This window comes from Aotus nancymaae, unplaced genomic scaffold (assembly GCF_030222135.1).
Source record: "Aotus nancymaae isolate 86718 unplaced genomic scaffold, 86718_ANA_hifiasm-v0.15.2.pri h1tg000003l, whole genome shotgun sequence".
Classification (NCBI taxonomy): domain Eukaryota; kingdom Metazoa; phylum Chordata; class Mammalia; order Primates; family Aotidae; genus Aotus; species Aotus nancymaae.
This window is the reverse complement of record NW_026988414.1, coordinates 39,290,476-39,315,355: the sequence shown is the minus strand read 5'-3', so window position 1 is coordinate 39,315,355 and position 24,880 is coordinate 39,290,476. Positions and strand designations below refer to the sequence as shown.

At 45.9% G+C, this 24,880-nt stretch overlaps 2 protein-coding genes across 3 annotated transcripts in view; both read right to left on the bottom strand.

The window, feature by feature from the left end:
* Nucleotides 1–5,458, bottom strand: part of SMU1 (SMU1 DNA replication regulator and spliceosomal factor) — a 32,488-nt gene extending 27,030 nt beyond the window's left edge. For both annotated transcript variants that reach the window (XM_012454600.2, XM_021672849.2), the window contains exons 1-2: nt 5,352–5,458; nt 1,282–1,492 (exon numbers count right to left, since the gene is read on the bottom strand). In XM_012454600.2, the coding sequence (XP_012310023.1) occupies nt 1,282–1,492; nt 5,352–5,377 (237 nt within the window). In that variant the 5' untranslated portion in view covers nt 5,378–5,458. The remainder of the gene's footprint in view (nt 1–1,281; nt 1,493–5,351) is intronic.
* Nucleotides 5,459–20,834: 15,376 nt separating this feature from the next.
* The window catches only part of B4GALT1 (beta-1,4-galactosyltransferase 1), a 65,118-nt gene continuing 61,072 nt past the window's right edge, over nt 20,835–24,880 (bottom strand). The window contains exon 3 of the mRNA XM_064380665.1: nt 20,835–21,526. Within this exon, the coding sequence (XP_064236735.1) occupies nt 21,446–21,526 (81 nt within the window). The 3' untranslated portion in view covers nt 20,835–21,445. The remainder of the gene's footprint in view (nt 21,527–24,880) is intronic.

Genomic DNA, 24,880 nt, shown 5'->3' with positions numbered 1-24,880 from the left:
CTCTTTCTCAAAAATTAAACAAATAATAACTTCAATCCTTCAAACTCCATCCTTCATTTTTAACTACCAATCTCCCCTCCTCTCAGGCTTCTTGCTCAGAATATAGATGTTTAAGAAAGCTAAAGATGGGAATATCCCCATGAGCTCCAGAGAAACTTTTCTCCAGTTACCAAAATTTGGGAATTATTGAACTCATATGGATGTAAAGAAACAAACTGCCAGGGTGCAGCAGTCCACACCTATAATCCCAGCACTTTGGGAGGCCAAGGTAGGTGGATCACTTGAGGTCAGGAGTTTGAGATAAGCCTGTCCAATGTGGTGAAACCCCGTCTCTACTAAAAACACAAAAATTAGCCGAGCATGGTGATACACATCTGTAATCCCAGCTACTGAGGAGGCCGGGGCAGAAGAATCGCTTGAACCCAGGTGGCGGAGGTTGCGGTAAGCAGAGATCGCACCACTTTTACTTCAAATTACAATCTTATTTCCAGAAAGCCTACTGTGTTGTTTTCTAATGAGTAATTTGTCTGATCTTTGTCCTAGGTTCTTGACTTGGAGCTTCTAAAACCCTTGGAATTTGACCAGTGATACAAGTATCTTTGTTACTCCTGGGCCCCTTGAAGCACACCTGGATTTGTGCAAAGGAGATGTTCAGGATAGGTAGGAGCTAGTCACAGAAAGACTAACTATGTGATTAGAAAGTTGAGGCTCTCTCACGCCTATATAATGCCAGCACTTTGCAAGGTCAAGGCTGGCGAACTGCTTGAGCCCAGGAGTTTGAGATCACCCTGGGTATTACGGTGAGACCCTGTCTCTACAAAAAAATGCAAAAATCAGGCAGGCATGGGGGCACATGCCTGTGGTCCTTGCTACTCAGGAGGGTGAGGCAGGAGGAAGGATTGATCCTAGAAATGGAGGATGCAGCAAGCTGTGATCTCGCCACTGCACTCCACAGTGGGTAACAAAACAAGACCCGGTCTTAAAAAAAAAAAAAAAAAAAAAAAAGGAAGAATTTTAATTTGGGAAATCTTGGATTTGCAAGAAGGGAGAAAAAATAACAATGTCAAACCTTGACAGTGTAAGTTTTTGTTGTTTTTTTTTTAATTTTGTTTTTTTTTTCTTTTTAAATCAAAAGCAAACCAGTGTAAGTTTTATGGGCTGATGCAGCCCTATGGTGCTTAAAGGAATGCTCACTGATGCTTTCCAGTCAGGGAGCTGGCTCACAACAAACCAACCCATGGGGAACCAACCCATGGGGATCAGCATCACCACCACTCTTACCTGTTCGTAGAGGTCAATGAGGGTTTTGTCTGGCAATTTCAGAGACTGTATAGCCTGCAACACAGTATCCCAATGGCCACTGTTAATGTCAGCCACAAAACTCTCAATGCTGTCCACAGTATTCAGAGACACAGTAGTCTCCTCCTGCAAGGTGGCTAATGCCCGATGTAAACTGTTCTCCTTCAAGTACTGCATGATAAGGCGGATCACACTGAAAGAAAACAAATCATTCAGCTCAGGGATTCCCACTCGCCAGAGGCCAAAAATAAAGCCTACCTAGCTCCTACTCATCATTTCCTTTCACCACCATTTCTTTATCATGTGAGTAAAACTTTCCAAAGTCACAGAATCTAAATTACAAGGGGACCTCCCCACCCTAGAGACAGAACTGGGGTTCAGAGAAGCGAAATCATTTGCCTAATGTCTCAGCCAGCTAGAAAGGGAGTTAGTATCAAGGTGACTATCTTATTTCCTAATCTAGAGCCTAGTTTCTTGTTCATTCTTATGATTATATTATAGCACACTTCACTGAAATACTTTAAATGACTAGTCTAGTCATTGATACAAAATAATCTCAATGAGGCTGGGCACTTTGGCTCATGACTGTAATCTCAGCACTTTGGGAGGCTGAGGCAGGAGGACTGCTGGAAACCAGGAGTTTGAGACCAGACCAGGCAGCTATGAGACCCCATCTCTACAAAAATTTTTAAAAATTAGCCAAACTTGGTGGCACGTGCCTGCAGTCCCAGCTACTTGCTATGCTGATTTAGGAGGATCCTTTGAGCCCAAGAGTTCAAGATCAGCATGGGCAACATAAGGAGACCCCTTCTCTACCAAAAAAAAAAAAATTAGCTAGGCATGGTAGTGTGTGCTTGTGGTCCCAGCTACTTGGGAAGCTGGGGTGGAAGGACTGCTTGTGCCCCTTAAGGTTGAGGCTTCAGTGAGCCATGATCATGCCACTGCACTCCAGCCTGAGAAAGATAGCAAGAGCCTGTCTCAAAATAATAAATAAAATAAAATCTATGAGGTAAATTTACTATTATCTGATAGTGGTGGTCCTGTTAAAAAAATTTTTAAAAAAAAGTTTACTATTATCCCCAAATTACAGAGGATGTGACCAAATAATAGAGATAATAAGTAGAAAAATCAGGACTCAAACTGGCAGTGTGGCTCTTGAACATATATTCCTGAGGAGAAAGCAAACACTCTCTTCTTTTTTTCTTTTCTTTTTTTTTAAAGACAGGTTCTCATTCCCATTGCTCAGGCTGGAGAACTGGAGAATAGTGTTGTGCTCACAGCTCTTTGCAGCCTCAACTTCCTTGGATCAGGCGATCCTCTCACCTCAGCCTCCTGAGTAGCTGAGACCACAACTATGCACCATCACACCAGCTAATTTTTATGTTTTTTGTAGAGACGGGGTTTTGCCACGTTGACCAGACTGGTCTCAAACTCCTGAGCTCAAGTGATCCATCCACCTCAGTTTCCCAAAGCATTGGGATTATAGGTGTGAGCCACCATGCCTGGCCCCTCTTCTTAAAAACAACTATAAAAGAGAACTGATAGCTGCTACTTGCAGTAGCCTTTTTCTCCCATGGCCCCTTTCTGAGGTATGCAGGTATCCAAGCTTAGACCCCTACTATTCTGGTATGGTACTATCCTCCTTAGCACATTTCCAGTGACTTTGATTTTGCACTCCCAAAATAAGACATCTCTCTCCTCAAACACCTCACATTTGACATAGCCAAAATCAAATTCTCTACCTTCAAACACAAACGAATACATAAAGAGCTAAAAGCACTTTGGGAGGCCGAGGCGGGTGGATCATGAGGTCAAGAGATCGAGACCATCCTGGTCAACATGGTGAAACCCCGTCTCTACTAAAAATACAAAAAATTAGCTGGGCGTGGTGGCGCGCGCTTGTAATCCCAACTACTCAGGAGGCTGAGGCAGGAGAATTGCCTGAACCCAGGAGGCGGAGGTTGCGGTGAGCTGAGATTGTGCCATTGCACTCCAGCCTGGGTAACAAGAGCAAAACTCTGTCTCAGAAAAAAAAAAAAAAAAAAAGAGCTAAAAGCTTTGAAGACAATCTGGGATTTGAACCAAAATTATGTGACCTGGGACAAGTCAGTTAACATCTCTGTGCCTGCTTCCTTATCTGTTAAGAAAAATACCTATCCTTTAGGGTTGATAAAAAGGTTGATTATACTACTTACAGCATACTTAGCATAGAAAGTACTTAGTACATAGTAACTACTATTATTATTATTTTGAGACTCATTCTGTTGCCCAGGTTGGAGTGCAATGGCACAATCTTGGCTCACTGCAATCTCTGCCTCCCGGGTTCAAGCAATTCTTCTGCCTCAGCCTCTGGAGTAGCTGGGATTACAGGCGACCGCCACCATGCCAGGCTAATTTTTGAATTTTTAGTAGAGACAGGGTTTCACCATGTTGGCCAGGCTGTTTTCAAACTCCTGACCTCGCGATCTGTCCACCACGGCCTCCCAAAGTGCTGGGATTACAGGTGTGAGCTTCCACACCCGGCCCAATAGTAACTATTATTAATTAAAAACAAAACAAAACATGCGGTAGCCATTACTGCTACAGCCGAGGTCAAGACTGGGAGAATGGTCATTACAGGTACCACTCAGGCCCCAAAGCATGGAATCCTTTCCAACTCCTTCCTGACCTAGTTGTCATAATCTCCAGCACTCCCTATCATTCTTCTTTGTTTCATTTTTGTCCAAAGCATTTACCACCATTTGTTACATTTCATATTTTATTTATCGTTTTTGTTTATTGCTTGCCTTCCCCAGTCACAATGTATGTTCTATGAGAGGAAGGATTTTTGTCTGTTCTGTTCACTACTGTATTTCCAGCGTCTATAACAACACATAGATTTCAGTATTTGCAGAATGCATAACTTCCCTTCCTCCTATGAAGAGTCTCCAAAAAAGGGCCAGGTGCAGTGGCTCACACCTGCAATCCCAGCACTTTGGGAGGCTGAAGTGGGCGGATCAAGAGGTCAGGAGTTCGAGACCAGCCTAGCCAACATAGTGAAACTCCGTCTCTACTAAAAATATACCAAAAAAGTAGCCAGGTGTGGTGGCGGGCGCCTGTAGTTTCAGCCACTTGGGAGGTTGAGGCAGGAGAAATGCGTGAACCCGGGAGGCGGAGGTTGCAGTGAGCCGAGATCGCGCCACTGCACTCCAGCCTGGGTGACAGAGTGAGACTCCGTCTCACAAAAAAAAAAGAAAAAAAAAAAGTCTCCAAAAAAGGTCCTCTCTCACAATTATATCTGTTAATTTAATCATTATTAAGTGTTGGCAAGGACAGGTGGAGGATGGAGTTCTGGAAAAGCACACTAAAGGTCTTCTTTAGTCACTACTTCTCTCCCCCATTCCCTGAAAATTCTTCTTTCTAGCCCAGTCCCAGAGATCGTCTCTCCTTTACGGCTACAGAGAGCTCACAAACCAAAATTCAGGGCCTGATAAAATAGCTAGTTGTTCATTAATTCCAAAAGCAATTAACTCTTCCTCTAAGGTATGCTAGACACTGAGACCACAAGGAAAAGGAGCCCCTAGGCACCGTCAAAGCTAGTTTGGGATGAGGTTATCAAACAGTGACAATATTGAGTGATAAACGCTAGGCAGAGGAAAGCAAAGAGACCGTATAAGCACGGAGGAAGAAACGAATCACTTCGCGTAAGTTGGGCAGGGAGAGAAGCGAGGCTTAGAGACCAAGCCCCCTGTGCGATAATTAGACTGGAGTCCAGAGTGGATCCTTAATTTGGTCAATCACAGCACAGTCGGCCAAGGACAGAACTCAGGTCTGCAAGGTGTTTTCCCCACCCGGTGCCACCTCCCTCGAGATTTTGGGCTTCACGTCTGAGAGTGGCTACTTTCTTGCCGGCCCACCTCCGAGGTAGCCAGATCCAAGATGCTTCTTTGGGCCCAAGGAAATGGCCCTCCACTCCCTAGCCTCTCCGATGCCTTCTCCCGAGTACCCTCCGCCCCACACCCTTAACCTCCGGGTGCCCGGCACGGCGGGAACATCCCCACCGCAGAACTCACTCCGAGGATTCGATTTCGATCGACATAGCTGTATTTCTCAGGGAGCAGGCCCCAGTTCTCCCTCAAGGCCAGTCGCGCAACACAGCAACGACACCTCCGGCGGCCGCCTTACGTCACTTCCGCTTGGATCGGCAACCGGAGTCCGGCGCCTGCCCTTCAGACAGAGAGACCAAAAAGAGGGGCGGGGTACGCGCAAGGGCGGGGCCTCGAGGGACTGTCAGAGGGTGGAGTTTATGCCCCTGCCCTAGAGAAATAAGCGCCAGAAGAAAGACTGTTTAAAAGCACTGGGCACCATACAGCTCACAAATGCAGTGAAAAACAAAAGCACTGGGGCTGGGCGCGGTGGCTCACAACTGTACTCCCAGCGCTTTGGGAGGTCGAGGCGGGCGGATCTCCTGAGGTCAGGAGTTGGAGACAAGCCTGGCCAACATGGTGAAACCCCTTCTCTACTAAAAATACAAAAATTAGCCGGGTGTGGTGGCACACGCTTGTAATTCCAGCTACTCAGGAGGCTGAAACAGGAGAATCGCTTGAACCCAGGAGGCGGAGGTTGCAGTGAGCCGAGATCACACCACCTGGGCGACAGAGTGAGATTCCATCTCAAAAAAAAAAAGATTCAGACTGGACTAGGAAAGGAGAAGGAGGGCAGGGCAGGGCAGGGGAGGGGAGGGGAGGGGAGGGAAGAAGAGGAAGAGGAGCGGTTGTTGTCATTTGATGTAATTAGTTGATTAGATTTAAGATAAGGCTGAATATGCACTACCTGATTGGGATCAAAATTTATAGAAAGTTAATTGAAGGTTTGGGGGGTTTTGGTTGGTTGGTTGGTTGGTTAGTTCTGGATTTTTTTGAATCAGGGTCTTGCTTTGTTGCCCAGGCTGGAGTGCGGTGGCACAATCACGGCACGCTGCAGCCTCAACGCCTCGGACTCAAGCCATCCTCTCACCTCAGCCATTCAAAATAATGGGATTACAGGCGTGAGCCACCGCGCCCCTCACTGGACTTTAGATCATACACATTATTACATTTGTAGTGACAAATGAAATGTAGAGATATCAGTGAAGTTCATACATAAAACCTATTTTTAAATGTTTTATTACCAATGTATATAAATTTTTGTTTGTTTGCTTGTTTTGAGACAAGAGTCTCACTCTGTTGCCAGGCTGGAGTGCAGTGGCTCGATCTTAGCTCATGGCAACCTCTGCCTCCCGGGTTCAAGCAATTCTCCTGCCTCAGCCTCCCGAGTAGCTGGGATTACGGGCACATGCCACCACGCCTGGCTAATTTTTTTGTAGTTTTTTAATAGAGACGGGGTTTCACCATGTTGGCCAAGATGGTCTCGATCTCTTGACCTCGCGATCTGCCCACCTCAGCCTCCCAAAGTGCTGGTATTACAGGCTTGAGCCACCGCACCCGGCCTGTATATAAATTTTAAAAATTATTTACAGCACAATAATAATAAATCTGGCCGGGCACCGTGGCTCGCGCCTGTAATACCAGCACTCTGAGAGTCTGAGGTGGGTGGATCACCTGAGGTCAGGAGTTCAACACCACCAGCCTGACCAACATGGTGAAACCCTGTCTCTACTAATACAAAAATGTGCTGGGCATGGTGGCGCGCACATGTAATCCCAGCTACTCAGGGGGCTGAGGCAGGAGAATAGCTTGAACCTGGGAGGCAGAGGTTGCAGTCAGTCAAGATTGTACCACTGCACTCTAGCCTGGGCAACAGAGTGAGATTCCATCTCAAAAAAAAAAAAAAAGAAAGAAAGAATAAAAAGAAAAGAAAAAGGAAATTTAATTAAAAAAAAAAACTAAAAAAGAAAAAGTGGGGCAGCGGAGGGTAGGGAGTGTGAATTATACTCTGTCTGCATCACATGCTGCTTGAGATAATCCCTGGTACCAAGTGGCCTGTTTCAAGTCAGAACTTATTTGCTGCTTTGCCTGTAGTCTATGCATTCACATCAATGTGATCATGGGCACCATTCTTGAGAAATGAAACTTTATCATGACTAGCAAGCAGCCACAGATGTATACCTATCCTTTGCTTCTTCGATATATTGGATTTTTAGCCCCTGATTGACAGTCAATGCTCCTGGCATCGCAAACCCTCCTCATTAATATTTATTCTGTAATAAGAAAGTGGAGGGGCTGGGCGCAGTGGCTCACGCCTTTAATCCCAGCACTTTGGGAGGCCGAGGCGGGTGGATCATGAGGTCAAGAGATCAAGACCATCCTGGTCAACATGGTGAAACCCCGTCTCTACTAAAAATACAAAAAAATTAGCTGGGCATGGTGGCGCGTGCCTGTAATCCCAGCTACTCAGGAGGCTGAGGCAGGACAATTGCTTGAACCCAGGAGGCGGAGGTTGCGGTGAGCCGAGATCATGCCATTGCACTCCAGCCTGGGTAACAAGAGCGAAACTCCATCTCCAAAAAAAAAAAAAGAAAAAAGAAAGTGGAATATGACATTTTTGTTACTATGTATAATGAAATTACAATCTATACGTAGTTTCCCTTCCCTGAACTGGCTACTTATGTAAGTATTCCAATAATCCATCCATTTCCATGCCTTTTCCATACCCAAAAGTATAGCTTTCTTCACCTTGCTGATCTCTTGTTCACAAGTTGATAAATTTTGCCAATTCCTAAAGATCAATTTGTTAGGAAATTTTGTTTTTAACCCTAGATAAGTGAGGTCTCTCACATCTCTCCATCCATATATAAACAAACAAGCAGGCACACACAGAGACAACTTCTAAACTCTAAACCAGGCAGTTGTATCCACCAAGAATCTTTACTGCATACTCAGAGGCTGGATCACAACCTCCCAGACCAGATTTCTAGTGAACAAAAGTAACCCAGAGGGAAATCCGGTCTCCTGATCCGCCCCGCTTTCCGGTAAATAGACCCCCTCCTGTAAGCCCACGTATCTGCAATCTATCTCTTGAATCCAGCAGAGGGCAGGACAGCCACAGAAAAACTACCATTGTAAACCTGGCCTCCAAACGTCTAACTAGTGATTAAGGAAACGAGGTGGGAGGGAGAGAGATTCTTGGTCCTGTACTGTAGAAGGGAAAGTCAATATTTGAGTACCAAAATGGGACAAAAGTTTGGCTTTATTTCCTATTAAACTAGACCAGTTTTATCTAACATGGTATAATAAGGCAAAGCCAAGAAAAAAATCACATAATTCTGTCTGCTCTTTGCAGAACATGAGTTATAAGTTATGAAGGTTAAATGAGTTAATACATAGAAAACACAACAGTGCCTGGCATGTAGTGAGCACTGAGTAAGAGATGGTTGTTGTTGTTGTTATTGTAGAGATGGCGCCTTGCTATGTTGCCCAGGCTGGTCTTGAACTTCTGGCCTCAAGCTATCCTCCCTCCTGGGCTTCCCAAAGTTCTGGGATTACAGGTGTGAGCCAGTGTGCCTGGCCTATTATTATATATTAAGATGTCAAAGCCCTTCTATTATTTATCTTTCTTACCACAATAAGAAAATAAATACTCTAAGTCAAAATAAAGTCTAAAATTGGTCCATTTTGGAATGAGGAACTCTTTTCTTTAGTGCGATACTGCTTTCACAGATGGGCTTATACCCCGCTCATGCTCCACCACCTGGAAGCTGGCTGGTCTCCAGCAGTCCACTTTGTCTTGACCCCTGAAATCCCTGTTTGTGTCTCACTGGCCAGTTCAGCCTCTGTGACACAAAGCCACGATGGAGTGTGTAGCCAGCACCTCCTTTATTTACACAGAAACGGTTCTTCCCTCAAGGCTGGGGTTCAAATGGGAGGCCTGTTTCCCACATCATGACTTGTTAGCACTTGTGGTTCTAGAGGCTTCCCTTAGCACACCTTTGATCTGGGATCTGTACAGACAGAATCCACAGGGCCAGGCCACAAGAGCCCCAGCAGCTTCCAGGGAAAGTACTTTCCCACTGTTGTCCTTTTTTTAAAATGGCATCTCTCATCTCCTTACCCCGACTGCTTTTCTACTTTCCAGGGACTCTAGGGCACAGAATAAATCCTAAACTTATATGCCTGGGATGCTTGGTCTTTCTTTCATCGGACAGAGGGGAGGGTTCTAGCCTCATTCCCCATATTATTCCTACTCTTGGAGCAGCCTGGGATTCCCTGTTCTCTAATTGCAATGGACAGTTTTTGGGGCATCTGGCAAGCTCACAATTCCCCTTTCTTCCTTCCTAACATGTATAGTGGGAGGAAAAGTACTTTGATAAGATGTGGCTGTTGGTGACCCCACCCTGGAGTCACTAGAGATACACACACAGAAACAGGTAAGAAATAAACATATAGGCATATACACAGGTAAGAAATGCATATACAGAAACACGTAAAATAATGTGATAGACATGGAAACTTTGACACACACACACACAAAGACACACACACACACAATCCTGTGACTTAAGGAGTAAGATTTTCCCCCGGGTATTGTTTTTCTTGTTGACTTGGTCACTGTGGTGCCCACGTGGCACATCCACAGTTCTTAGAAAAAGGGCAGAAACATGAAGCCTCTCCCAAGTTAGAAACAAAGGCCCTGGCACAGCCCAGCCCTGGCTCACCAGTCCAGGATGTCTGTCCTACCTTCGTCTCCCTGGAACTGTAGTTCTGGCTCAAATGCTGCCCCAGGGGATCTCAGCCAAGGAAAACAGAGCCTTCCCAGGCACCAACTCCCACTGGGACAGCTGGCCCAGACCAAACATTCAAGCTCTGGTGCTCAGAGCCCCCACCGCCTGCAACCAAAGCATCTCTTTCCCAGACAGGCCAGGCTTACCTCATGTAGCAGCCTGCTGCAGGGGGTGAAACCAAGGCTGAGGAGGGTGAGGTTGGAGAGATAGGTTAGAAATTGGAGCTCGATGGGGAAGAGGTCTTACTAAGTGGAGGGTGACATGTTTAAGGATGATATAGGAGTGAAAAGAGAAAGAAATGGCAGTGACTGTGGATGTGATAAGAAAGGCTTGTCAGACTAGGCCCAGTGGTTCACATCTGTAATCCCAGCACTTTGGGAGGCCAAGGTGGGTGGATCACCTGAGATCAGGAGTTTGAGACCAGCCTGGCCAACATAATGAAACCCTATCTCTACTAATAATACAAAAATCAGCCCGGTGTGGTAGCAGACGCTTGTAATGCCAGATACTCAGGAGGCTGAGGCAGGAGAATTGCTTGAACCCAGGAGGCAGAGTATGCAGCAAGCCGAGATCATGCCACTACACTCCAGCCTGGGTGACAGTGGGACTCCGCCGCAGAAAAAAAAAAAAAAAAAGCCTGGTCAGAGCTGAGCCCCTGGGCTCTGACTCATGCTAATTAAAACAATACTAACACAGACATAGAAGCTATCTTGTTAATTTACTGTGAGAAACATACCTGTCGTGAGGATGGGAAATGTATACATCAGCAAACAAACATGCTCTGGTATGTCTCACTTTTTTTTTTTTTTTTTTTTTTTTGAGACGGAGTTTCGCTCTTGTTACCCAGGCTGAAGTGCAATGGTGCAATCTCGGCTCACTGCAACCTCCGCCTCCTGGGTTCAAACAATTCTCCTGCCTCAGCGTCCCGAGTAGCTGGGACTACAGGCGTACGCCACCATGCCCAGCTAATTTTTGTATTTTTAGTAGAGACGGGGTTTCACCATGTTGACCAGGATGGTCTTGATCTCTTGACCTCGTGATCCACCCGCCTCAGCCTCCCAAAGTGCTGGGATTAAAGGCGTGAGCCACCGCGCCCGGCCTATCTCTCACTCTTAAAATTCTTCCTTGACCTATATCATTTCTCTTCTTACTCCACCTCATTTCTCTGCTTTCCTCCATAGCCAAACTTCTTGAAAGAGTTGCCCCAAAAATGCTATTTTTACTCCCTCACTCTGTTCACTCCCACTATATTCCAATATGACTTTCATCTCTACCATTCCACAAAGTCTTCTCATGTCAAAGTCACTGATGATTTTCCTGTTGCCAAATCCAACAAGCATACCTAGGTCTTCATCTAGAGAAAATTGAGGATCAGAAGGTTAAGTAGAGTTTCATTCTTGCGATTTGGTCCAGCCCCTTCATGAGGACAACTGGAAATAAAATAAATTTGCTTATAGCCATAGAAGAGATAATAAATTGGTGTTTGGGACTACTTTCCCCTGGATTTTTTTAAACAGGAGGGCAATGATTGAAGTTTAGGGATAGCCAAAATAAGAAGCCCTGGCCAGGGGTGGTGCCTCATGCCTATAATCCCAGCACTTTGGGAAGCCAAGGTGGGTGGATCACCTGAGGTCTGGAGTTCGAGACCAGCCTGGCCAACATGAAGAAACTCAATTTTTACTAAAAAAATACAAAATTAGCCAGGCATCATGGCAAGTGCCTGTAATCCCAGCTACTCAGGAGGCTGAGGCAGGAGAATCACTTGAACCCAGGAGGCAGAGGTTGCAGTGAGCCAAGATCACACCATTGCGCTCCAGCCTGGGCTACAAGAACAAAACTCCGTCTCAAAAAATTAAAAAAGAGGCCCTAATGAACCTCCTCAAGTTGAGATGTGGAACAGCTGAACCTTGGAAGTAAGGGTGAATTTGAAGTAGACAAATTGGAATCAGCTTCAAATCATCTTAATCCCTGCAACTGGGGGAAATGCTAGTGACTCCGAAGAACCTGGCAGAAGCAGATTTAACGCCTTTCTGGAGGAAGACATCACAGACCTCAAGTTATTGCTATAAGCAATTTTTTGCATTGTATTTTGCACATACAGTTTCTGGCCCATGAAAAGATAATACAGCAAGAATGAAAACCAGCAAAACCGGTAGACAATAGAAATAACTCCACAGAGCTCCAAATGTTGGTATAACAATCCAACTTTAAAGTAATTATGTTTACCACGTTCAAAGGCACATTTGAGAATTTCAGCAGTGGACTGGGAATAATAAAAAAGGATCTAAATGGAAATTCAAGAACTAAAAACACATGTATGTTTTGTTTTATTATGCCTCACTATATTTTATTTTATTTATTTGTGGAATTGCACTTTTTGCAAATTGAAGGTTTGTGGCAACTCTGTCTGGAACAATCTATCAAGGCCATTTTTCCAATAGCATTTGCTCACTTGTGTCTCTATCTCACAAAGTGACAGCCTTTTTCAGCAATCTTCTTCCTCCTCCTCCTCTTCTTCTTCTTCTTCTCCTTCTCCTCGTCCTCCTCCTCCTTCTTCTCCTCCTTCTTCTCCCCTTCTCCTACTTCTCCTTTTCCCTCTCTCCCTCTCCTCTTCCTTCTTCTTTTTGGAGAGAGGGTCTTGCTCTGTCATCCAGGCTGGAGTGCAGTTGCACAATCACAGTTCAGTGCAGCCTCAAAATCCTAGGCTCAAGCAGTCCTCCCACCTCAGCTTCCTGAGTAGCTGAGACTACAGGCACAAGCCACCTTGTGCTGCAATAAAATATTTTAAAATCAAGACATATACATTGGTTTTTAGACATAATGTTATTGCATACTTAATGACTCTAGTGCAAACATAAACTAGTATATACACTCAGAAACCAGAACATTTGTTTGATTCACTTTATTGCAATATCCACTTTATTGTGATGGTCTTGAACTGAACCCACAATCTCTTCAAGGTATACATGTATAATCATCAATAATAAGTAATGATGGATAAGTTTACCAGTTGATCTGACAAACTAAAGAGAGAATTTATGAATTAGAAAATAAGTCAGACAAAAACAACAGAAGTGTGGAGAGACAAAAGTATGGAAAATACAGAAGAGAGGAGATGATTAATAAAGAGTGTGATGAGAAGTTCTAACACATGTATAATTCAAGTTCCAGTAAGACAGAAGAGAGAGATAATGGGTATAGAAGATTTGATTTTCAAAATTCATTAAGATAGTAGAAGATTTGAACAATACAATTAACAACTTTGACCTAAGAGGGATACACAGAACACTGTCCCCTAAAATTCTAACTACAGTAGTCCCCCTCTTATCCACAGTCTCCTTTTCCATGGTTTCATTAACCCATGGTCAATTGTAATCTGAAAATAGATGAGCATAGTATTTGAGAGAGGTATTTTTAGTAGAGACGGAGTTTCACCATGTTGGCCGGGCTCGTCTGGACTCCTGACCACGAGTGATACACTCACCTTGGCCTCCCAGAGTGCTGGAATTACAGGCCTGAGCCACCATGTCTGGCCTTTTTGTTGTTGTTTTTAGACAGGGTCTTCTCATTCTGTCACCTAGACTGGAGTGCAGTGATGTGATCATGGCTCGTTGCAGCCTCAAATTCCTGGGCTCAAATAATCCTCCTGCCTCAGCCTCCCAAAGTGCTGGAATTATAGACATGAGCCAGTGCTTGGCCACAAACCTTCTTTCTTTGAACAGACTTATGAGATTGAAATAAAAAGGAAGAAGACTCCTTCAGAGATACAAAAATCTAAAAAGGATATTATAAGTAAGGAAAATTACCTACTAATTTCATTCATGCACATAGATGTAAAAATCCTTGGCCGGGCATGGTGGCTCACACTTGTAATCCAGCACTTTGGGAGGGCAAGGCGGGCAGATCACGAGGTCAGGAGATTGAGACCATCCTGGCTAAGATGGTGAAACCCTGTCTCTACTAAAAATACAAAAAAATAGCTGGGTGTGATGGCACATGCCTGTAGTCCCAGCTACTCAGGAGGCTAAGGCAGGAGAATCGCTTGAACCCAGGAGGCAGAGATTGCGGTGAGCTGAGGTCACGCCTCTGCACTCCAGCCTAGGCCACAGAGTGAGACTCTGTCTCAAAAATAAAAATTAAAAGAATCCTAAATAGCAGATTAGCCAGCCAAGTCTTGCTATACATAATGAGTAAATTGTTTCTATTCTAGGAATGCAAGTTTGGCTTAACACTTGAAAACCAATCCAAGAAATTTACCCCATTAAAAGAATAAGGGAGAAAAATCATATGATCATTTTAATAGATGCCAAAAAGCATTTAATAAAATCAACATCCATTCATGATTACAACAGAACAATGCAAAACAAAAAACTCAATTATTAGCAAACAAGGAATAGTATAGTAAGAAGGTCTACATAAAACTATATAAAATATCATTCTTTTATTTATTTTTTTTTTGAGGGAGTCTTACTCTGTCACCCAGGCTGGAGTACAGCAGTACAATCTTGGCTCACTGCAACCTCTGCCACCCGAGTTCAAGCAGTTCTCCTGCCTCAGCCTCCCGAGTAGCTGGGATTACAGGTGCCTGCCACCACCACGCCTTGCTAATTTTTGTATTTTTAGTAGAGACGTGGGGTGTGGGGCAGGAGTTGGGGGCCAGGGTTCACCATCTTGACTAGGCTGGTCTTGAACGCTTGACCTCCTGATCCACCCGCCTCTGCCTCTCAAAGTGCTGGGATTACAGGCATGAACCACTGCGCCTGACCCAAATATCATTCTTAATGGTGAAACTTTAGTTTTCCTTTAGATCTAGACGTAGAATAAATGAAAATACCTCTCTATACTACTTCTATTCAACATTGTAATGGAAGTCCCAGACAGCACAGGAAGGTAAGAAATAAAAGCTTTGAGATTGGAAAGGAAGAAACATCATTTTTAAATGACAGGAAATCTTCATAGAAGATACTTAGAAAATCCAAATGAATGTGGAGAATATTATTAGGATTAATTATCAAGGTTATGGAATACAACATCAATATAAGAAAATTTTGTTTACATATACGAGCAATAAAAGAAAAAATATATATATATATATATATTTTTTGAGACAGAGTCTCACTCTATCGTGCAGGCTGGAGTGCAGTGGCACTATCTCGGCTCACTGCAACCTCCACCTACCGGGTTCAAGTAATTCTCCTCCATCAGCCTCCAGAGTAGCTGGGATTACAGGAGCCCACCACCAAGCCCAGCTAATTTTTTTGTATTTTTAGTAGAGACGAGGTTTTACCATGTTGGTCAGGCTGTTCTTGAACTCCAGATCTCATGATCCACCTGCCTTGGCCTCCCAAAGTGCTGGAATTACAGGCGTGAGCCACTGCGCCTGGCCAGAAAAACATATTTCAAGAGGCTATTATTTATTTAAAAATAGTAGGGGTTAGGGGGGCAAAAAAAAGAAAGAAAGAAAGAAAGAAAATAGTAAAAATATGCTGGGCACAATCACTCACGCCTATAATTCCAGCACTTTGGGAGGCTAAGGCAGGTGGATCACTTAAGCCCAGGAGTTCGAGACCAGCCTGGGCAACATGGTGAAACCCTGTCTCCACAGAAAATAGAACATAGTATGGCTGCATGTGCCTGTAAGTCTCAGCTACTCAGGAGGCTGAGGTGGGAGAATCACTTGCGCCTGGGAGGTGGAGGTTGCAGTGAGTCAAGATGGTGCCACTGCACTTCCCACTGGACGACAGAGCAAGACTCTGTCTCAAAAAATAAAAAATAGTAAAAAAATATTATGTAGGAAAAAATAATAAAAATGTATAAGATCCCTGTGAAAAAATGAGAGAAGACCTAAAACAAAAAAGGATTCTATCTTGTTTACAGATTGAACGCTCAACATTTTAAAGAGATCGGGTCTCTCAGAGTGATCCATAGACTCACCAGCATTTCAATCAATATCTCAAAAAGTGGGTGATTATGGTGGGTTTTTTTGGTGGCTCTTGACAGGATGATTAGAAAGTTCATATGAAAATGCAAAAGCCAAGACACTTAGAAAAAGAACAAGATTCATGAAAAAGGTATACTAATTAATACAGTACGGTAGTGGCACGAGGATAAATAAAGGCAGCAATGAACTAGAATAGAGTCCAGGGACAGACCCTCACAGGAATGGACACTTGCTTTATGACCAAGGTGGCATTGTAGTACAGTGGGGAAAGGACAACAGCTTTTCAATAAACAGCACTGGGATAATTGGATATCTGTCCACAAAAAACCTATTTGCCTACAGTTCCCCAATGGCTATGTGGTAAAGCCAAGTCCTTATTTTTTTTCTATTTTTGTATCTGTCTTGAGACAGAGTCTTGCTTTGTCGCCCAGGCTGGAGTGCCGCTGTGCAATTTTGGCTCACTGCAACCTCCACTTCCTGAGTTGAAATCATACTCCTGCCTCAGCCTCCTGAGTAGTTGGGATTACAGGCAAATGCCTTCATGCTCAGCTAATTTTTGTATTTTTAGTAGAGACAGGGTTTCATCATGTTGGCAAGGCTGGTCTTGAACTTCCGACCTCAAGTGATCTGCCTGTCTTGTCCTCCCAAATTGCTGGGATTACAGGCATGAGCCACCATGCCCAGCCTGAAGCCGTCTTAAAACCCAAATGTAACTGGCTCGAAAGTCCATACTCTACATTCTGCCAACCACCTTGTCACCTCCCAAAGCTGTCGTGAGCAACAGGCCTCCCAAGTTATGGAGGTGTTCTGTGACCCAGAAAATGGTGTGAATATCTTCGGAGAAGATAATTACTGCCTTCCGGGTAAGTAGGGTCGCCTTGGCCCATAGCCCTAAAGCTCCTGCTGGGTCCCCCTCCTCTCTGGTAAAGGAGGACTTGATGCCTGAGCATCAAGTCCCCTTGAAAAAGAGTGGCCCTCTGGTTGACTCTGGGCAGGGGGACTTGAGCAGGAGGTTGGTCTTATAGCCAGGGTGCTCAGGACTGAACACCCTCTGGGTGCTGTGAAAGGCTGATCCTCTGAGGTTCCTTCGGGGTCTGCCTCAGGCCATGTTTGAGAGGAAGCCAGAACTAGGTCACCAGAGACCCTTGGGATAAGTTTTATGTTTCACTTTTTAAGCTGAACTTTGTTTTTGTGGCTTTGGCCCAGGGGTTGAGGCCAGCTGAAGAAGGAAAAGCAGTAGAGCCTTCCAGGAAAACTTGTGGCCCAGGCCTAGTTCCCTTTGGCCTCTGGGCCAAGCCCTGGGGGTTCCCTGGGAACCGCCAGGGGCTGCTCTTCTTCCTCCCTCCCTTCACTGGTTTCCTGGATTGACAAAGTAGACCTTTTTTTGTTTCTGGCTTTGCCACCGTTGGGGAGGATGGGAGTCCTGTCATTGGCACTCTAGCAGGAACCTTAATTAGGCTGAAGAGTTTTCTCAGAAATACAAAATGGCAGCTTTGAAGGGCTCTCACAGCCTCCTGACCCCGTTTCCAGTTGGGGAGTAGAGTGATGATCTTGTTACCGGAAAGGGATCCCAATCCAGATCCAAGAAAGGGATCCCAATCCAGACCCAAGAAAGGGTTCTTGGATCTCGTGTAAGAAAGAATTTGGGGCAAGTCCATAGAGTAAAGTGGACACAAGTTTATTAAGAAAGCAAAAGAATAAAAGAATGGCTACTCCATTGGCAGAACAGTGGTATGGGCGGCTTGACTGAGTATACTTATAGTTATTTCTTGATAATATGCTAAACAAGGGGTGAATTATTCATTAGTTTTCCAGGGAAGGGGTGGGGATTTCCCCCAGACCTGAGGGTTCCTCCCCTATTTAAACCATACAGGGTAACTTCCAGACATTGCCATGGCATTTTTAAACTGTCATGGCACTGATGAGAGTGTCTTTTAGCATGCTAATGTATTATAATTAGTGTCTAGTGAGCAGTGAGGACACCAGAGGTCACTTTCATTGCCATCTTGGTTTTGTTGGGTTTTGGCTGGCTTTTTTACAGCATCCTGTTTTATCAGCAGGGTCTTTGTGACCTGTATCTTTTTTTTTTTTTTTAGACAGTTTCACTCTTGTTGCCCAGGCTGGAGTGCAATGGCATAATCTCGGCTCACTGCAACCTCCGCCTCCCAGGTTCAAGTGATTCTCCTGTCTCAACCTCCCCAGTAGCTGGGATTACGGGCACCCGCCACCACACCCGGCTAATTTTTATATCTTTTTTTTTTTTCATTCCCAGCAATATGCTAGGATGTGTACTGACCTCAGGATTGGAAAGGGGCCAGGGAAAGGCCTGGCAGGCCTTGTCTCCCACAAAGAAAGGCCTTGGAACAGTCTCCTGGAGGTTGTGGGCAGTGAACCTGCACGATAGGGTAGACCCAAGACAGGAAGAGTGCCCGTGGATCCTGGGAGCCAACAGGGCCAAGCTCCACCAGCCAAACTCACAGAGGCCACCAAGCCCAGTGCCCTTAAGAGACACACAGCATCCGAGTCAGACACAGAGCATTCCGAGCTGGTAGGAATGGCCCAAGCTGGCATCTGAGATGTCTTGCTCAACAGACAAATTGGTCATGAGGGAGATTTCTCCTGTCCTCAGCATGCAATTCTCTCCCCATTCCATAGTCTCGTCGCTAGGTCAGCATCTCTCCAGAGCAAACCACATGAAACAAATCACTGAGGTTTGCAGTTGATGAAGTTAAAACCCAACAGCCTGCTTTTTAGCACTCTTGATTCAGCTTGTCTAAAAATCACGAGTCATCCAAGTAAACCATAGCCCCTGGCTTTGCTTAGGAAAATGCCTTTGGCTGAGAACTTACAGGGGGTCTTGGAATGGTGTGGCAATTGCCCTCCTTTGGGAAGAGGGTGTACAGTCAGGGAGGAAAGTTGCCCCAAAAAGAAAGGGAGAACTGAGCAGGTATCTAGGCCTTAGGGAATCCTATCTCTCCACCTGCCCTTCTGGGTCCCTGCACTCTTGAGACAGATACTGTGCTGAGCCTTCCTGAGCACCAGGTATTGCCCAGGCAGGGCAGGTCCAGGAGGATTAAGAAGCTATGTTGTCTCTGAACCAGGAACTGGTTGTTGCTGCCCGAGTGATGCTTCAGAGGCAGAAAGCCCCATGCCTTCAGATCCACTTGCATTCCCAGTCCCCAGGGTCTCCCTTCCTTCCTCTTCCCCATGCCTCAGGCCTCCTTGCATCCCCATGGATCATTTCAGTGTTAACCATTCCCATATATCTTCCAGATGGTGGCAACACCGATGTCCCTGGTATACAGAACCGTCGCTGTCAAGTTCACTAGGTTCCTAAGTTCTCTAGAACAATAAAGGGAAAACAAAACACAAACAATCTCATCCCAGAGGTGCTCTTGGGTCCAGCCCTGGATCCAGGCTGTACTTCTCAAAGCAGAAGCTGAGGCCGCCGTTCCCTGGCTGGGCCAAGGCACCTCGCAGCCTCCATCCCCCGGCTCTCACACTGCGTGGATGAGGAGCTGGGTCATGGTCCAGTGGCCAGAGCCCTGGCCTGGGACTACTCTGTGTGACCTTGTGCAAGTTATGTGAGCTCCCTGAGCCTAAGTTTCCCATGCTGGGATTATTGTAAGGAGCAACACAGAGAATGTGGGAAAGCACTGAGTGTACTCATGGGGGGTGAATATGGGTGAGGGGTTCACAAGTCCACCTGCAGCCTCCCTGCCCCACAGGCCCACCTTGGGGGAGGTGGGAACTAAGAGCTGGGTCGTGGAGCTGGCCTGTCTGCTGTGCTTCTGTCATCAGGGGAGACTAAAGTCACTGCAGCCATCACAACAGGACACCTTCACAGGAAGGGAGCACTCCAAAGGCCCCAGCGGTGCTTGATTGTCCAGCATTCCACATCTGTCCCGGATATGAGTCTCCAACAGCTCCAGGCTCAGGTCTGTGTCAAAATCCAGATGTCAGGGCCTCTCTCTGCAACAGGGTTCCTGGATTCTGGAGTCAAAGATCTACTAGAAAAGGGTCTCCCTCATGTCCTCCTGGGCTTCCCATAGGGCCCTGATCAGGCGCCTGAGGCCAATCTTACCCCTCCAGAGTCAGGGCACAGTGTTCCTCTCCTACCTCATTCTTCCTATTCTTTAGTGTCTTTAGTATCTAAGTGTAAGAGGCATGACAGTTCAATTGCACTCACAAAAGAGTGGCAAGAAATGTCATAACTATTTTTCTAAACCTGAGAGAATTGCCAGAAGTCCCCACCCCCCCAGCCTGTGTTGACCTCCTGTTCTGCCTTCTCAGACCTTCCTGCAGCCATGCCATATCCCACCACCTATGAACAGGGTTCAGGCCTCCACCATTCCCCCAAGGGAGGAACCTATCACCTCCCTTCCAAGGCTGTGGTAGATGCAACTCCTCCAGAGGACAATCCAGCATGTCCTCTCAACAGGGCCAACACTCTGAACAAAGGCCTCAGCCCAGGGTGGGGTAGGGACGCTCAGAACAGAGGCCTGGCCCCAGGCTGTGTAAAAAAGGAAAATCATCTTTAATTTTTTGCTCGTGCATCTGCTCCCACAAACAATTACAGAGTAACTTCTGCACTAAATTATTCATACATTTCCCTGGCTCATATGGAAAGACCATTCTGTAGTTTCCTTTTCTTCCTTAGACCTCTTTTAAATCGATAAATATAGATCCACTTCATCATTCTCAATGGTGGCACAGTACTTGCTTGTTTGGATGTACCACAATGTACTTAGCACAGTCCTCTGTTGATGGTGGCTTCTCATTTTCCAGGGCTACAAGCAGCACTAGGGCAAACATTGCTGCATATACATACATCTTGGGGTGCGACTTTGTTTTCTTAGGATAAATTCCTAGAAGCTGACTTGTGAGGTGAAAAGATAGGTCCACTTTTAAGATTTATTTCTCTATAGTCCCCTTCCAGAAAGGGCGTGGTAGTACCTCACCAGTACCAAGTCCTGTCTCTCCCAAGTGTCCTGCCCACCCTCCAATCCAGGGTCTAACATGGAGCTCAGACCCTCCTTCCTGACACCAGAGGACCCTCCTCTCCCTCTAGACATAACCTATCTAGCTGACTCCGTTTCCATCCCCAGGGATAATCCAGCCCCCAGCTTGTCATTTCTTCCTTTAAAAAGCCTTCATATCAGCCCCTAGTTTCCACCAACAGTCAGTGGGAACCAAGTGGGCACCGTGGGAGTAAGGGGCTCCTTGCTCTCAGTCCTGAGATTGACTGAGTCCACCTTCAACTTCTCCACCTAAGCCCCACCTGACAAAGGGATGGTCGTACCTATGTCATAGCTTTGCTGCAGCCTAGACTCCCTAGGGGAGGACACCATTTGTCTTGGCAGCAGATAGCCACTGAAAAGCCAGTCACTGGGGGAAGTGAGCCCAGCTGGATTCAGCAACCAGGCTGAGTCCCCATGACTGGCCAGTCCTCCTCAGGGGGCACGGCCGGCACGTCACATGCTCAAATCTCCAGGAGGATGCTGGGACTAACCACCATGCTCTGCCACCTCCAGATGCAAAAGACCAGCCGAAGCCTTCACCACAGGGAGCCTTCTTATTTTTGCAAACTGTGGTAAACCACACATAACATAAAATCCATAATTTTAACCGTTGTTTTTGTTGTTGTTGTTGTTGTTTTTGAGACACAGTCTCACTCTGTTGCCCAGGCTGGAGTACAGTGGAGTGATCTCAATTTACTCACTGCAACTTCCACCTCTCGGGTTCAAGCAATTCTCCTTCCTGCTGAGTGGCCGGGGTTGAAGGTATGCGCCACCACATCCAGCTAATTTTTGTATTTTTAATAGAGATGGGGTTTTACCATGTTGGCCAGGCTGGTCTCAGACTCCTGCCCTCAAGTGATCTGCCTGCCTTGGCCTCCCAAAGTGTTGGCATTACAGGTGTGAGCCACTGCGCCCAGCCTCTATATTTTAACCAATTTTTTTTTTGAGATGGAGTTTCACTCTTGTTGCCCAGGCTGTAGTGCAATGGTGTGATCTTGGCTCACCGTAGCCTCTGCCTCCTGGGTTCAAGCAATTTTCCTGCTTCAGCCTCCTAAGTAGCTGGGATTACAGGCATGAGCCTGTAATTTTATACTTTTAGTAGAGACAGGGTTTCTCCATGTTGGTCAGGCTGATCTTGAACTCCCGATCTCAGGTGATCTGTCTGCCTCAGCCCCCAAAGTGCTGGGATTACAGGCATGAGCCATTGCACCTGGCTTTTCATTTTAACCATTTTTAAATGGAAACAGGTAGCAACTGAAAAGCCAGTCATCGGGGGCAGAGTGCCAGTGTAAAGTTCAGTGGCATTAAGTTCATTCATATTGTTGCACTACCGCCATCCATTTCCAGAACTTTTTCATCTTCCCCAACTAAAACTCTGTACTCATTAAACAATAACTCCCATTCTCCCTCCCTTCTGCTCTGTCTCTGTGAATTTGACTATTCTAGCTAACACGTCTAAGTGCAATCATAGGATATTTGTCCTTTTGTGACTGACTTATTTCAGTTAGCATGTCTTCAAGGTTCATCTGAGTTGTAGTATATGTCAGAATTTCCTTCCCTTTTAAGGCTGAACAATATTCCATAGTCTGTATATATCGCCTTTTGTTTATCCATTCATCCATCATTGGATATGTGGGTTGTTTACTTGTGGCTACTGTGAATATTAGGGATAGGAACTAGTATCTGCTCAGGTTCCTGTTTTCATTTCTTTTGGGTATATAACTAAAAATGGACTTGTTGGATTCTATGGTAATTCTAGGTTTAATTTTTGGAGAAATTGCCATACCATTTTCCATAGGGGTTGCACCATTTTACATTCCTACCAGCAATGCACAAGTATTTCAATTTCTTTTTTTTTCTTCCTTTTACCCTGAATCAACAATGGCTAATATTCTAATTTCTGCATATCTTTGCCAACATTTATTTTGTGTTTGTGGTTTTTAAAATAATAACCATCCAAATGGGTGTATCTCTTTGTGGTTTTTATTAGCATTTCCACTAGGGAGCCTTTTTACGGTCAGGAAATCCTAGATCTTTGTCAAAGGACAGATGGCCCAGCTGAAAGGAGCCTGGGTAGGGAGGTGGCTTCAACACTCCTCTTAACCCTATCCCTTACTCTCGGGCGCTGAGCAGACACTCGGCCACGCCATCCACATCCCTGCGCTTCTCCCTCAGGTTCTTGGGTACTCTTGAGCCTGCTGAGCTTGGTAGGGGATGATCAAGAAGCCTGAGTTTTGGAAACTTAAGGAAGAGCAGGTGAGAGGAAGGATGGAGACAAGCGCTTCTGAGGGACAGCAATGGAGCGTGGAGGGCATTGGGCAGAAGAGGGAGATGTCTCCAACGCTATGCCAGCTCTCCCTCACCAGGTAGAACTTTAACAGCTTACCCCGGGATGCTCCAGGAAACCCTGGGAGGGAGGGAGGAAAAGAGGGAGGAGAGCAGGGAGGGGTGAACGTGCTGTTTTTACAAATGATGACCTAGAAATAAATAAATGGACTTCCCTCAAGAAGACAGAGAAGGTTAGTCTCAGGGCAAGAGGAAAAGCCAAGACCAGGGCACTTCCAACTGGAGGAAGAGCAGAACTATGGGGAGACCAAGGGTGGATTCTGAGAGCAAGTCATAAAACAAAGAGCAAACAGAGACCCAGAGAGGGGAACCAATTTGCCTAGAGTCACACAACAAGTGAGGAGTCAGAGACAGCCAGACAGAATGGTCATTGTATGGCTTCCTCCTGGCTTGTCTTTCCAGGCTCCCTGCCTGGTGACCAGGCACTCACTCTCTCCAAATACACCATGACCTCACTGCGCCCTGTCTCTACTCTTGGTGACCCTGGCACACATTTCGCTGCAGTGCAAATGTCCTTGGAGTGCCACATTCCTCTAGTTTCCGGTCTATTGACCCTAACACTCATAACAACCGTCCCCTGCACCCGGGGTTCCTCTGCCTCACACCCTGGGTACAGACCATGAAGCCCAGACAAAGGCAGTAGCCACGTTCCCTGCCCGGGGACATTGCCAAAGACGGAAATGAAGCTTGCCGGCCATGACTGGCTCGGCCAGAAAAACCTCATTTCCTTTCTGACATGGTAAGAAGTTCCAGTCCTAAGAAGAAATCAGCCCCTAGGAATGTCTGAAATCCCACCACCTGGAAGAAACAAGAGGGGAGGAGTCTGGATATGTGGCAGAAACTTGGTAACCCCCAGAATGTGGTCAATGTGGTCATCCTTATCCCCTCCCCTCTTCCCCAACACCTCCACACAGCTGGCCTCTGCCGAGAGCAGCAAACACATCCAGCCTGGGGAAGCTCCACTCATTCACCCCCATGGGCAGGCGCCTCGTTGGGCCCCTCGGCCCTGCCTCCAAAGAACAGCTGTAGGCCGGTGATTTGGCACCCAAGCCACATTCTCCTGTGGAAAAGAGGTGGTATGTGGGGGATCTGGTGATAACTCTCATGACTACGGGGCTCTGCTTTGCTTAGATTTGGTTCTTCTGGGTCCTGTGTGAGACTAGAAACAGCATTTCTCAAGGATATGGCCAAGCTCAGTAGCCTGTCCTTGGTTTCCTTCCTCCTCCTCCCTCCTTCCCTGGTCCCTTGGAGCCCATGGGGAGGTGGGTCAACCTCTTTCCCTCCCCAAGGCTGCCATCCTAAACAACTTCACTCAGGTGCGGCATGGAAGGATGGGGGAAACACTGTTGGTGAGGTGTCTGGGTGTCTCCAGAATAGGAGCAGTCACTCGCCCTGAGGTTTACCCACCCAGCTGCCACATAGCAAAGTTCAAGGCGTGTGTCCTAGAAGAGGAAAAGGGAAGATCCCCATCACCTGAGTGTGCATATGTGTATCTGTGCAACATGTACATGGCATTCTGTATGTATATGTCAACACATGTGCCCATGTGCATTTTAAACAATGAAACAAGCATTC